The 14353-nt window shown below is 38.4% G+C and overlaps 1 protein-coding gene across 2 annotated transcripts in view; it reads right to left on the minus strand.

Annotated features, from left to right (window-relative positions):
• Positions 1-5376: 5376 nt before the first annotated feature.
• The window catches only part of gnb1l (guanine nucleotide binding protein (G protein), beta polypeptide 1-like), a 105468-nt gene continuing 96491 nt past the window's right edge, over positions 5377-14353 (minus strand). For both annotated transcript variants that reach the window (XM_062049697.1, XM_062049696.1), the window contains one exon: positions 5377-6118. In XM_062049697.1, the coding sequence (XP_061905681.1) occupies positions 5840-6118 (279 nt within the window). In that variant the 3' untranslated portion in view covers positions 5377-5839. The remainder of the gene's footprint in view (positions 6119-14353) is intronic.

Raw genomic sequence — 14353 nt, forward strand, 5'->3', positions numbered from 1 at the left:
AATCATTGTATTCCGTTCATATTTACATCTAACACAATTTCCCAACTCATATGGAAACGGGGTTTGTAGGTGTTTTTTCGACATTATGACCTCTAAAGAAACTGTCGCACATTTAAACCCCAAAACTCGAGTTGAACTTTGACCTTCAGAGAAGACACTCGTCAGGTGATAAGTGAAGGGTCTATTCTAGTGAGGGGGGGGGTCTCCCTGTCCATTTATTGACTTCCTAAAAGATCCATTATGAAGTGATTTACGAGGCCCAGCAGCCAGGGCTTCCACGCACACCCAGTGGGTCGCTGGCTGCTCCGCTCAGGAGACATCTGCACCAATGGAGCTGCTGGCATTTGATTTATCGGAGAAAAAAAAAGGCGGAAGCAGGGCCGAGCGCCGCCGCTGGTGTTTGTTCAAAGCCAACACGAGTCCGAGGAAGCTATTATGAAGAGGGGATGTCAGCGGGGAGGTCAGGGACAAAAGGCAAAGACGGAGCTCGGCGGGGAACGCGGAAAACATGCAAGTGTAGGGAAGGTTGCTTTATTATTTATAATATTTACAGTTACTGAGTGAGATGCATTACCTAAGACAGGGGTCACCAACCTTTTTGAAAGCAAGAGCTACTTCTTGGGTACTGATTAATGCGAAGGGCTACCAGTTTGATACACACTTAAATAAATTGCCAGAAATAGCCAATTTGCTCAATTTACCTTTAACTCTATGTTATTATTAATAATTAATGATATTTACACTTAATTGAACGGTTTAAAAGAGGAGAAAACACGAAAAAAAATGACAATTACATTTTGAAACATAGTTTATCTTCAATTTCGGCTCTTTAAAATTCAAAATTCAACCGAAAAAAAGAAGAGAAAAACTTAAAAAAAGAATTTATGGAACATCGTTAGTAATTTTTCCTGATTAAGATTAATTTTAGAATTTTGATGACATGTTTTAAATAGGTTTAAAATCCAATCTACACTTTGTTAGAATATATAACAAATTGGACCAAGCTATATTTCTAACAAAGACAAATCATTATTTCTTCTAGATTTTCCAGAACAAAAATTTTAAAAGAAATTCAAAAGACTTAGAAATAAGATTTAAATTTGATTCTACAGATTTTCTAGATTTGCCAGAATATTTTTTTTTGAATTTTAATCATAAAAAGTTTGAAGAAATATTTCACAAATATTCTTCATCGAAAAAACAGAAGCTAAAATGAAGAATTAAATTAAAATGTATTGATTATTCTTTACAATAAAACAAATAAATTTACTTGAACATTGATTTGAATTGTCAGGAAAGAAGAGGTAGGAATTTAAAAGGTAAAAAGGTATATGTGTTTAAAAATCCTAAAATCATTTTTAAGGTTGTATTTTTTCTCTAAAATTGTATTTCTGAAAGTTATAAAGCAAATTAAAAAAATTAATGAATTTATTTAAACAAGTGAAGACCAAGTCTTTAAAATATTTTCTTGGATTTTCAAATTCTATTTGAGTTTTGTCTCTCTTAGAATTAAAAATGTCGGGCAAAGCGAGACCAGCTTGCTAGTAAATAAATATAATTTAAAAAATAGAGGCAGCTCACTGGTAAGTGCTGCTATTTGAGCTATTTTTAGAACAGGCCAGCGGGCTACTCATCTGGTCCTTACGGGCTACCTGGTGCCCGTGGGCACCGCGTTGGTGACCCCTGACCTAAGACTTGCAGTTGTGGTCAAAAGTGTACATACACTTGTAAAGAACATCATGTCATGGCTGTGTTGAGTTTCCAATCATTTCTACAACTCTTATTTTTTTTGTGATAGAGTGATTGGAGCACATACTTGTTGGTCACAAAAAAAACATTCATGAAGTTTGCTTCTTTTATGAATTTACTGAAAATGTGAGCAAATGTGCTGGGTCAAAAGTATACATACAGCAATGTTAATATTTGCTTACATGTCCCTTGGCAAGTTTCACTGCAATAAGGCGCTTTTGGTAGCCATCCACAAGCTTCTGCTTGAATTTTTGACCACTCCTCTTGACAAAATTGGTGCAGTTCAGCTAAATTTGTTGGTCTACATAACATGTAGACTGGAGAGGCAGCTGATGGTGACCTTCTATCGCTCGGGCTGTTGAGAGCCTGCTGACGTACTGCATAGCAGCGTGGTACGCCAGCTGCACTGAAGCAGTATTTTAACATAAACGTGCTTGATTGTGAGGCATTAAAAGCCACAAAATGCCACGGGTCCATCAGACCCACAAACGCTGGCTGAGTAACAACAATATGAACGTTGCACAAGGGTTAAAGCAGGTTAAAATGTGAATATTTTACCACAGAAGTTTTCTTACTGCATGGAATAAGTCCTGACGCCGGTCGGACTCTTTGAATCCTCCGGTCTCTCCTGTCCGGCATGCGGTCATCCCGGGAGACGATCCTTTGTCTTCATCTTCCACGTGTGCTGCTCATGGACATTAATATTATTGGACCGTCGACAGAAAAAACAACTTCTCTATTTTCATGCTCCTTAGCAAACGCCCGGAGTTGCAAATTAACTACACAGAATAAATGTGCAACAGAATATGAATTTATTATCGAGTGATGTCGGAAGTCTGATACCTGAGCCAACAGTTCTGTTTTGATGTGTTGGATCCACAGCAGTCTGTGTTGAGCAAAAACCTGCTGAAATAACAAGGCAGGATTACGTAGCCGCTCAGGTGCGTCCAAGTCCTCGCATTCAAGTCCACTGGGGCGAATCTCCCATTTGATGGTGAGTAAACAATCACATAGTTTCAATCTGGCTTGGGCAAACTTGCTTCTTAAAAAAAGTCCCATCAATATAAAAACAAAGCTTAAATGTGAAACCGTTTTAATGTTTTTTATGCCCTGCATAAACTGTCCACCGTTTGGAAATTGTGGGGTAAAGACAATCAACGGTATTGCAGCCTCGGACCCAGAAATGGGTAATAACTTGTGATTAATCATGATTAACTGGAATTCAGGAGTGAAGAATCTGATTAAAAAATATATCATTTAACAGCAATAATAATGATATTATTACACAATTGCCTTTTATTATTAGATTTTCTGGTAACACTTTAGCATGGGGAACATATTCTAAGTAACAAAGACTTAATTTAGACTTATTTAGTTAGGGTTAGGGTTAGTAATGGTTAGGGATGATGTTCGAAACCGGTTCTCCCGGTTGTTCGATAAGAAAAGAACCGATTCCATGGACTCGAATCCCTTTTTGAGAACCGGTTCCCGTTACTGAGGCCACTAGAGTAAAGAAAAAGAGTTGGTTCTTTATTCGAATCCCTGGGAACGAATCCCGTCCCACAAGAAATGCCCTGTGGGACATCACAGGAAATGACGTAGCTCAGTCAATAGACTGAGCTACGTCATTTCCTGTGATGTCACACAAGCAGCAAAAATAATGGACCGGAAAAAAGGCCTCAAGGCATGGCTATTCACCTATAGTGATCACAGAGACAGGTTGTTTTTGTGTTACTGTATATATTTGTTTTTCTGAAAAATCCCACTTAATATACTTTGGGTAACAACAGTCAATATTTATTTATTTATTTTATTTTTTTCTTATAAAATAAAAGTGAGCTTTTGGTAAATCAAATGTTGTGTTTTTTTCCATATACAACAACCTATCTGGATTCAAAAAGAGAATCAATAAGGAATCGGTTCGATAAGAGGATTCGATAATGGGCTCAAACTCGATAATTTCTTATCAAACATCATCCCTAGTAATGGTGAATATGTTCCCCATACTAAATAAGGCATTAGTAAGTACTTAATAATGACTAATTAAGAGCCAATATGTTACTAATTTGCATGTTAATAAGCAACTAATTCATGGTGAATATGTCCCCCATACTAAAGTGCTACCCATTTTTTTAATGTACAAATTGATGGATAATTTGCTTTGGAATCTAAATTATAGGTGACACGCAGATATTTAAGTATGTCAGCTTAATGCGGGGTTTGTTCCCCCGGGATGCAGACGGACCACTCCGGACAAGGCGTGCAGGTAGGAACATGATTTAATCTTCAAAACGCGTACCAAAAACAGAAAACAAGTAGAAGGGAAAACGTGCCGATCGCACGTGAAGCTAAGGTACAAACTAGCACAGGAAGCATAAATTAGAAGCCGAGAAATATCAACGTAACCTGTTGCGTACAGCAAACAATGAAGCCAGGACGAGTGTGGCGAGAGAGGTGAATAAATAGCTCTCTGATGATGATAATAATAATAATAATAATAGATTTTATTTGTAAAAAATGCATTAAAAAAATAAAATAAATAAAAAAAGATAATAAAGAAATAAATACAAATAACAACTAGAACAGCCAAATAGCTATAGCTAGTATGCACATATATAAAAAAAGGCTTTTTTTAAAAAAAAAAGAAGGGCTTTTAAGCCTTTTTTAAAAGCATCCACAGTCTGTGGTGCCCTCAGGTGGTCAGGGAGAGCGTTCCACAGACTGGGAGCGGCGGAGCAGAAAGCCCGGTCTCCCATTAGTGATTAGTGGTCGACAACAGGTGAGCGTGCCGACCACTAACCAGAGGCAGGTGAACCCAATGAATCCCCATGGAAACTACAACAAACCCAGAGGTGCACAAACAGGAACTAAGGGAGTCCAAAAACTAGCAGAAAATAACAAAACGGATCATGACAAAGTATTTATTTGTATCTTTACAAAAATAAATTGTAATACAGTATAAAGTAATATATTTGTTGCAGGATCAGATAAATCAAAGTAAAAAAAAAAAAAAACTGTTTACTGTCAAAATTGAAAGGACAAATTGAGTAAAAATTGAATTGAATTATATTTACATAGCACTTTTCTCTCTCAAAGCGCTTTTTTCATATATAAAGCGCACCGGATTATAAGGCATATTGCCAATGAATGGTCTATTTTTGATCTTTTTTCATATATAAGGCGCACCAGATTATAAGACGCATTAAAGGAGTCATATTATAATTATTTTCTAAATGCAAAAAAGACTTGCTTGTGGTCTACATCAGTGGTCCCCAACCACCGGGCCGCGGCCCGGTACCGGTCCGTGGACCGATTGGTACCGGGCCGCGCAAGAAATTTAATTAAAAAAAAAATAAAAATAAAAAAATTAAAAAAAATAAAAAATAATAATAATTAAATCAACATAAAAAACACAATATAAACATTATATATCAATATAGATCAATACAGTCTGCAGGGATACAGTCCGTAAGCACACATGATTGTATTTCTTTATGAAAAAAAAAAAAAAAAAAAAAGGGACAAATTTTCAAGCGTTGACCGGTCCCCGGCTACAAAAAGGTTGGGGACCACTGGTCTACATAACATGTAATGGTGGTTCTTTGGTCAAAATGTTGCATGGATTATGTTTTCCAGATGAAGTGAATTATATTTTATATAGCGCTTTTCTCTAGTGACTCAAAGCGCTTTTACATAGTGAAACCCAATATCTAAGTTACATTTAAACCAGTGCGGGTGGCACTGGGAGCAGGTGGGTAAAGTGTCTTGCCCAAGGACACAACGGCAGTGACTAGGATGGCGGAAGCGGGAATCGAACTTGGGACCCTCAAGTTGCTGGGACGGCCACAAAAAATAAAAAAAAATAAAAAAATACATGTAAAAATTAAGTATTTTATTGACATACCTTTTTTCCAGGCATTCGTGGGCCACACAAAAATGATGTAGCGGTCCAGATTTAGCCCGCAGGCCTTGAGTTTGACACCCGTGTTCTAAAAGTTCATCTTCAGGGATTCAAGGAACTTTGTCACACCAGCACACCTGGGATAGCACGACATTTTCCAGAAGATTGTTAAGAGTAGAAAAACGTGTTCTAGGATAAAGACGGTCCTTCATTGTATATTGACCACAGGCTGATCCTTTGGTCTTTAGACCCGGCAGCGAGAAGCCTTCGCCTGGGATCCTTGTGGTGGGAGAAGGCGACGCTGAGCACCATGTCGCTGTGGTACTGCAGCACTGCCAGAGGTCGCAGCTTTTTCCAGCCAAATAGCCGCACCCGATGGTCCCAGCCCGCCGATGCCAACAGTTTACCGTCTCCTCTGACACACAGCTGGGAAACGCCGGGGTTCGTAAGAGTCACACGGTCTTGGATCTATAGAAACAAAATCAACAACAACATCACGGAGATGATTCCTAACTCCAAACATATTTGGGGTGGGTTCCTTTCAGATTTTATTTCAGCCATAGTACGAAAACATTTGTTCTTTTCATTAGAGGCCAAACTACCAAATCTGTGCCATTTGCATCCTCAGGTAATAAAATGTAGTAATGTAAATAAAATACTATAAAATACTTTTTATCTTATTGTAAATTTAAAGGGGTTTTAGTCTTTTCTGATTTGTACCATGTTTTCCGGACTATAGGGTGCAGCGGTTTAAGGCACACTGCCGATGAATGGTCTATTTTCTTAAGTCTTTTTTCATATATAAGGCGCACCGGATTATAAAGCACACTGTCGATGAATGGTCAAATTGTGATCTTTTTTCATTTATAAGGCGCACCGGATTATAAGGCGCACTGCCGACGACTGGTCTGTTTTTGGATCTTTTTTCATACATAAGGAGCACCGGATTATAAGGCGCACTGCCGACGACCGGTCTATTTTTGGATCTTTATTCATATATAAAGCGCACCGGATTATAAGGCGCACTGCCGACGACTGGTGTATTTTTGATCTTTTTTCATATATAAAGCGCACCGGATTATAAAACGCACTGCCGAAGGAATGGTCTAATTTTGCTCTTTTTTCATATATAAGGCGCACCGGCCTATAAGGCGCACTGCCGATGAATGGTGTATTTCAAAAAAAATTTTTTTCATGTATAAGGCGCACCGGATTATAAAGCGCACTGCCGATGAATGGTCATATTTTTTAAATCTTTTTTCATATATAAAACGCACCGGATTATAAAACGCACTGCCGATGAATGGTCTAATTTTGATCTTTTTTCATATATAAAACCCACCGGTTTATAAATTGCACTGCCGATGAATGGTCTATTTAAAAAAAATATTTTTTCATATATAAAGCGCACCGGATTATAAAGCGCACTGCCGATGAATGGTCTAATTTTGATCTTTTTTCATATATAAGGCACACCGGTTTATAAGGCGCACTGCCGATGAATGGTCTAGTTTAAATTTTTTTTTTATTTTTTTCATATATAAGGCGCACCGGATTATAAGGCGCACTGCCGATGAATGGTCTAATTTTGATCTTTTTTCATATATAAGGCGCACCGGTTTATAAGGCGCACTGCCGATGAATGGCATAGTTTAAAAAAAAATATTGTTTTCCATATATAAGGCGCACCGGATTATAAGGCGCACTGCCGATGAATGGTCTAACTTTGCTATTTTTTTATATATAAGGCGCACTGGCCTATAAGGCGCACTGCCGATGAATGGTCCATTTCAAAAAATTTTTTTTTTTCATATATAAGGCGCACCGGATTATAAAGCGCACTGCCGATGGTCATATTTTTAATCTTTTTTTCATATATAAAACGCACCGGATTATAAAACGCACTGCCGATGAATGGTCTATTTAAAAAAAAACTTTTTTCATATATAAAGCGCACCGGATTATAAAGCGCACTGCCGATGAATGGTCTAATTTTGATCTTTTTTCATATATAAGGCGCACCGGTTTATAAGGCGCACCGCCGATGAATGGTCTAGTTTAAAAAAAAAATATATATATATTTTTTTCATATATAAGGCGCACCGGATTATAAGGCGCACTGCCGATGAATGGTCTAATTTTGATCTTTTTTCATATATAAGGCGCGCCGGTTTATAAGGCGCACTGCCGATGAATGGCCTAGTTTAAAAAATTTTTTTTTCCATATATAAGGCGCACCGGATTATAAGACGCACTGCCGATGAATGGTCTAATTTTGATCTTTTTTCATATATAAGGCGCACCGGTTTATAAGGCGCACTGCCGATGAATGGTCTAGTTTAAAAAATATATATTTTTTTCATATATAAGGCGCACCGGATCATAAAGCGCACTGCCGATGAATGGTCTAATTTTGATCTTTTTTCATATATAAGGCGCACCGGTTTATAAGGCCCACTGCCGATGAATGGTCTATTTAAAAAAATTGTTTTTTTTCATATATAAGGCGCACCGGATCATAAAGCGCACTGCTGATGAATGGTCAAATTTTTATATTTTTCATATATAAAGCGCACCGGATCATAAAGCGCACTGCCGATGAATGGTCTAATTCTGATCTTTTTTCATATATAAGGCGCACCGGTTTATAAGGCGCACTGCCGATGAATGGTCTATTTGCAAAAGAAAATATTTTTTCATATATAAGGCGCACCGGATCATAAAGCGCACTGCCGATGAATGGTCAAATTTTGATATTTTTCATATATAAGGCGCACCAGATTATAAGGCGCACTGCCGACGACTGGTCTATGTTTGATCTTTTTTCATATATAAGGCGCACCGGATCATAAAGCGCACTGCAGATGAATGGTCAAATTTGGATATTTTTCATATATAAAGCGCACCGGATTACAAGGCGCACTGCCGACGACTGGTCTATGTTTGATCTTTTTTCATATATAAGGCACACCAAGTCATAAAGCGCACTGCCGATGAATGGTCAAATTATGATATTTTTCATATATAAAGGCGGATTATAAGGCGCACTGCCGACGACTGGTCTATTTTTGATCATTTTTCATATATAAGGCACACCGGATTATAAGGCGCACTGCCGATGACTGGTCTATCTTTGATCTTTTTTCATATATAAGGCGCACCGGATTATAAAGCGTACTGCCGACGACTGGTCTATTTTTGATCTTTTTTCATATATAAGGCGCACCGGATCATAAAGCGCACTGCTGATGAATGGTCAAATTTTGACATTTTTCATGTATAAGGTGCACCGGATTATAAGGCGCACTGCCAACGACTGGTCTATGTTTGATCTTTTTTCATATATAAAGCACACCGGATTATAAGGCGCACTGCCGATGACTGGTCTATTTTTGATCTTTTTTCATATATAAGGCACACCGGATCATAAAGCGCACTGCCGATGAATGGTCTAATTTTGATTTTTTTCATATATAAGGCGCACCGGTTTATAAGGCGCACCGCCGATGAATGGTCTATTTTTTTAAATCTATTTTTATATATAAAGCGCACCGGATTATGAAGCGCACTGCCGATGAATGGTCTATTGTTGATCTTTTTTCATATATAAGGCGCACCGGACTATAAGGCGCACTGCCGATGAATGGTCTATTGTTGATCTTTTTTCATATATAAGGCGCACCGGATTATAAGGCGCATCAAAGGAGTCATATTATTATAATTTTTTTCTAAATGTAAAAGACTTCCTAGTGGTCTACATAACATGTGACGGTGGTTCTTTGCTCAAAATGTTGCATAGATGATGTTTTACACATCATCTTCAAGCCGCTTTCTGACAGTCGCTTCCGGAATGCGCCGTTTTGTGGGCGGTCTTATTTACGTGGGAGACAGTTACCTCCAACTTTAATCATGCAAAAAAGTAATTAACACATATTAATAATCAATAAATACCAATATAATAAAACTTTACAAGACATGTGACTAGGACACAGATATAATCAGATATGGTGATTATGTCATGAAGCCAATTAATCACTGCCATTTACCAAGGCTTGGCAACACAAACAATGGTAGCGAGAGATTATTAGGTGGTCTGATGACAGAAGTCCAGAAGTGAGGTTGGATTTCTGCTGAACCAGGCCAGTAAACTCTTGAGTCTCAATCATCAAACATGAAACATTACGGCATGAAGGCCAAGCGCAAATCTCTCTGCGTCCCAATATTTGGTTTGGAGTTAAGGGGGCCTACCCTGGAAGCACGACGGGGCTTGAGTTACCGCCGTCCCGGGTCTGCGAGCGAGAGAGAAACCATCTTGGTGAAATGCTTGTTTGCAGAGGTGTTGTTGATGAATTACATTTGCACTGAAAGGTCTGGTCAGCAAGAGAGGAGACCTGATTAATACGCATTTTGTAACGTCGGCCTGCTAAAGATTAGCCACAGTTATTTTCCTCTGTGAACCGTCCAGAAGACTAAGGGACAAGCGTTCTGACACCTTATAATAAATGATGCCCCGATCACAATCCTAAGGGCCCGGAGAGGTGGGCATTCCTTGGGAGCAAAACGTGCTCTTCATGCTAGCAGGGGATCTCAGCTGGATCCCTCCATGGGGCAAACACATCTGGATCAGGGGGCTAAAATCAAACTGGACAGCGTAAAATTGACTTCATGGGTTGTGTCCAAGAAGACTGATGGCCTTGTACAGAAAGATACGTTGCCGAATTTATCTGCTTCTGTTCCAAGCTGGAACTCTGAGCAGGCTGCATGTGGAAGATATAAGGCAGGTACAAGTGGATATGGAAGATATAAGGCAGGTACAAGTGGATATGGAAGATATAAGGCAGGTACAAGTGGATATGGAAGAATTCAAGTGAACTAAGGCGAGCAGATAGGAATGTCATTGATCCAAACCCAAAACTTAAAGGCCTACTGAAATGATTTTTTTTAAGGATGTCCGATAATGGCTTTTTGGCGATATCCGATATGCCGATATTGTCCAACTCTTTAATTACCGATACCGATATCAACCGATACCGATATCAACCGATATATGCAGTCGTGGAATTAACACATTATTATGCCTAATTTGGACAACCAGGTATGGTGAAGATAAGGTACTTTTTAAAAAAATGAATCAAATAAAATAAGATAAATAAATGAAAAACATTTTCTTGAATAAAAAAGAAAGTAAAACAATATAAAAACAGTTACATAGAAACTAGTAATAAATGAAAATTTTTAAAATTAACTGTTAAAGGTTAGTACTATTAGTGGAGCAGCAGCACGCACAATCATGTGTGCTTACGGACTGTATCCCTTGCAGACTGTATTGATATATATTGATATATAATGTAGGAACCAGAATATTAATAACAGAAAGAAACAACCCTTTTTTGTGAATGAGTGTGAATGAGTGTAAATGGGGGAGGGAGGTTTTTTTGGGTTGGTGCACTAATTGTAAGTGTATCTTGTGTTTTTTTATGTTGATTTAATAAAAAAAACCCCAAAAAAACAACAACAAAAAACCGATACTGATAATAAAAAAACCGATACCGATAATTTCCGATATTACATTTTAACGCATTTATCGGACATCCCTAATTTTTGTTTATTTAAACGGGGATAGCAGATCCATTCTATGTGTCATACTTGATCATTTCGCGATATTGCCATATTTTTGCTGAAAGGATTTAGTAGAGAACATCGACGATAAAGTTCGCAACTTTTGGTCGCTGATAAAAAAAAAGCCTTGCCTGTACCGGAAGTAGTGTGACGTCACCGGAGGAAGGACTCCTCACATTTCCCCGTTGTTTACACCAGCAGCGAGAGCGATTCGGACCGAGAAAGCGACGATTACCCCATTAATTTGAGCCAGGATGAAAGATTCGTAGATGAGGAACGTTACAGTGAAGGACTAGAGTGCAGTGCAGGACGCATCTTTTTTCGCTCTGACCGTAACTTAGGTACAAGCTGGCTCATTGGATTCCACACTCTCTCCTTTTTCTATTGTGGATCACGGATTTGTATTTTAAACCACCTCGGATACTATATCCTCTTGAAAATGAGAGTCGAGAACGCGAAATGGACATTCACAGTGACTTTTATCTCCACAACAATACATCGGCGAAGCACTTTAGCTACGGAGCTAACGTGATAGCATCGGGCTTATCTGCAGATAGAAACAAAATAGATAAACCCCTGACTGGAAGGATAGACAGAAGATCAACAATACTATTAAACCATGGACATGTAACTACACGGTTAATGCTTAACAATGCTGTTGCTAACGACGCCATTGAAGCTAACTTAGCAACGGGACCTCACAGAGCTATGCTAAAAACATTAGCTATCCACCTACGCCAGCCAGCCCTCATCTGCTCATCAACACCCGTGCTCACCTGCGTTCCAGCGATCGACGGCGCGACGAAGGACTTCACCCGATCATTGATGCGGTCGGCGGCTAGCGTCGGATAGCGCGTCTGCTATCCAAGTCAAAGTCCTCCTGGTTGTGTTGCTGCAGCCAGCCGCTAATACACCGATCCCACCTACAACTTTCTTCTTTGCAGTCTCCATTGTTCATTAAACAAATTGCAAAAGATTCACCAACACAGATGTCCAGAATACTGTGGAATTTTGCGATGAAAACAGAGCTTTTTGTATTGGATACTTCCGTTTCAACGATTAATGTCACGCGCATACGTCATCATACATAGACGTTTTCAACCGGAAGTTTAGCGGGAAATTTAAAATGTCACTTTATAAGTTAACCCGGCCGTATTGGCATGTGTTGCAATGTTAAGATTTCATCATTGATATATAAACTATCAGACTGCGTGGTCGCTAGTAGTGGCTTTCAGTAGGCCTTTAATTGTGATTTCACTTTTTTCGGGGGGGCTGATATTAATCAAACTATCATCACTGGTACCGGCAGTGTCAGTGTGGGACTGCTCAGACCAAACAAGCCAAGGCACATTGATGCAAAGGAACCTTGGGGGTGACAGACTTGTTTGGAGCTTTGTTATTACCTCAAGAAGTTGGTATGCCACGACCTCTTTCCATCTGGTTTGAATTACAGGCCTGATAATGATGGGTTAAAGTGTCTTGTTTATGTTTGTTTTCAATCCCCACATTTGTGTCAGGAAAGGGCATTTGTTGTATTAAAGGGTCAATTGTAAGCAGTAAATACTAATGATGCAGCAATGGTTACCGAATTAGGGGCCCACCGCCCAACTGGTTTTACTTTTTACTGGAGAGTTGTACACTGCAAAAAGTGAAATCTAAGTAAGATGAAATATCTCAAATAAGGGTGATATTTGCTTATTTTCTGTCTGATAAGATAATTCTTCTCACTAAGCAGATTTTATGTTGGAGTGTTTTACTTGTTTTAAGTGTTTTGGTCCTAAATGATCTCAGTAAGATATTACAGCTTGTTGCTGAGATTTGATGAGCTATATTGAGTAAAACATGCTTGAAACTAGAATATCAACTGTTGCAAAGCTGTGTCATCAACACTCACAAGTATAAAACTACTATTTTTAAAAGTAATCATTTCTTATTTCAAGCATGAAAAAAAAAGGTCATGATGCCGAGCGCATATCATTATGTCAAGATAATGGCACTAGCATTTACTTCATTTAAGAATACTTTTTCAACATATTGAGCAAAAAGGTCTCTTTTTTTTTCTACAAAGAAAAGTGCACTTGTTATTAGTGAGAATATACTTATTTTAAGGTATTTTGGGGTTTATTGAAGGTAGCTAATTAGGGACAGAGTCCCTTTGGCACACAAGACCCTATTGAATTTCTAGCGTTTTATTATTATACCGCCGCCTCTTTGAGCTGTAATTTGACCCCCTTAACATGCTTCAAAACTCACCAAATTGGACACAAACATCAGGACTAGCGAAAATTGCGATCTACGGTAATCAAAAAACCAAACCCCAAAACTCAAAATTGCGCTCTAGCGCCCCCTAGGAAGAAAACACAGACACAACTGCCTGTAACTCCCAGTAGGAATGTCGTAGAGACATGAAACAAAAACCTCTATGTAGGTCTCACTTAGACCTAGATTTCATACACTGACAACCCCCAGCAAAAATCAACAGGAAGTTTGCAATTCCCCCTTCAAAACAAAAGTTGAGTAAAAACAGTCACCTTTTTCCAAACATTATCTCCTCTGAGCATGTTTGTCGTGTCGGCTTCAAATTAGCACAGGAGAGAGATTGAACCCTTCTGACTAAAAGTTGATAAAATAGTTTTAATTACTGCTTCGGTTTGGATTTTATGAGCCCTAAAATTCGGTCCCGTCTATCGCAGCTTGCAGCTTTAATTTGACTTGTTTTGGAAAGTCTTGACAAGCCAAATTTTCTTGTTCTATTGGCAAATAATTTTGCTTAGTTTAAGTAAAATACCCCTCTTTTTTTTTTTTTGTCCTTGTTTTTGAACACTGACTTTTTGCAGTGTACGCTTCTCTGTTGGCGTATTGTTTATGTTTCATGGCTATTAATGCTGCGTGATTAAAACAAAAATACAATATCCATTCACACTGAGATGTAAGACTATTTTTAAATGATAAAAAAAAAACGCTGCCATTTTACTCAAGGACTTACGCTGCTTCGCTATGAATGGAAATTGATAAAATTTTTACGATTCTGATTACATTTTTGATTATGCTGAATGATTCGGTTCTTTGTTGTCATTTGGAAAA

Source organism: Entelurus aequoreus, linkage group LG06 (assembly GCF_033978785.1).
Source record: "Entelurus aequoreus isolate RoL-2023_Sb linkage group LG06, RoL_Eaeq_v1.1, whole genome shotgun sequence".
Lineage (NCBI taxonomy): Eukaryota > Metazoa > Chordata > Actinopteri > Syngnathiformes > Syngnathidae > Entelurus > Entelurus aequoreus.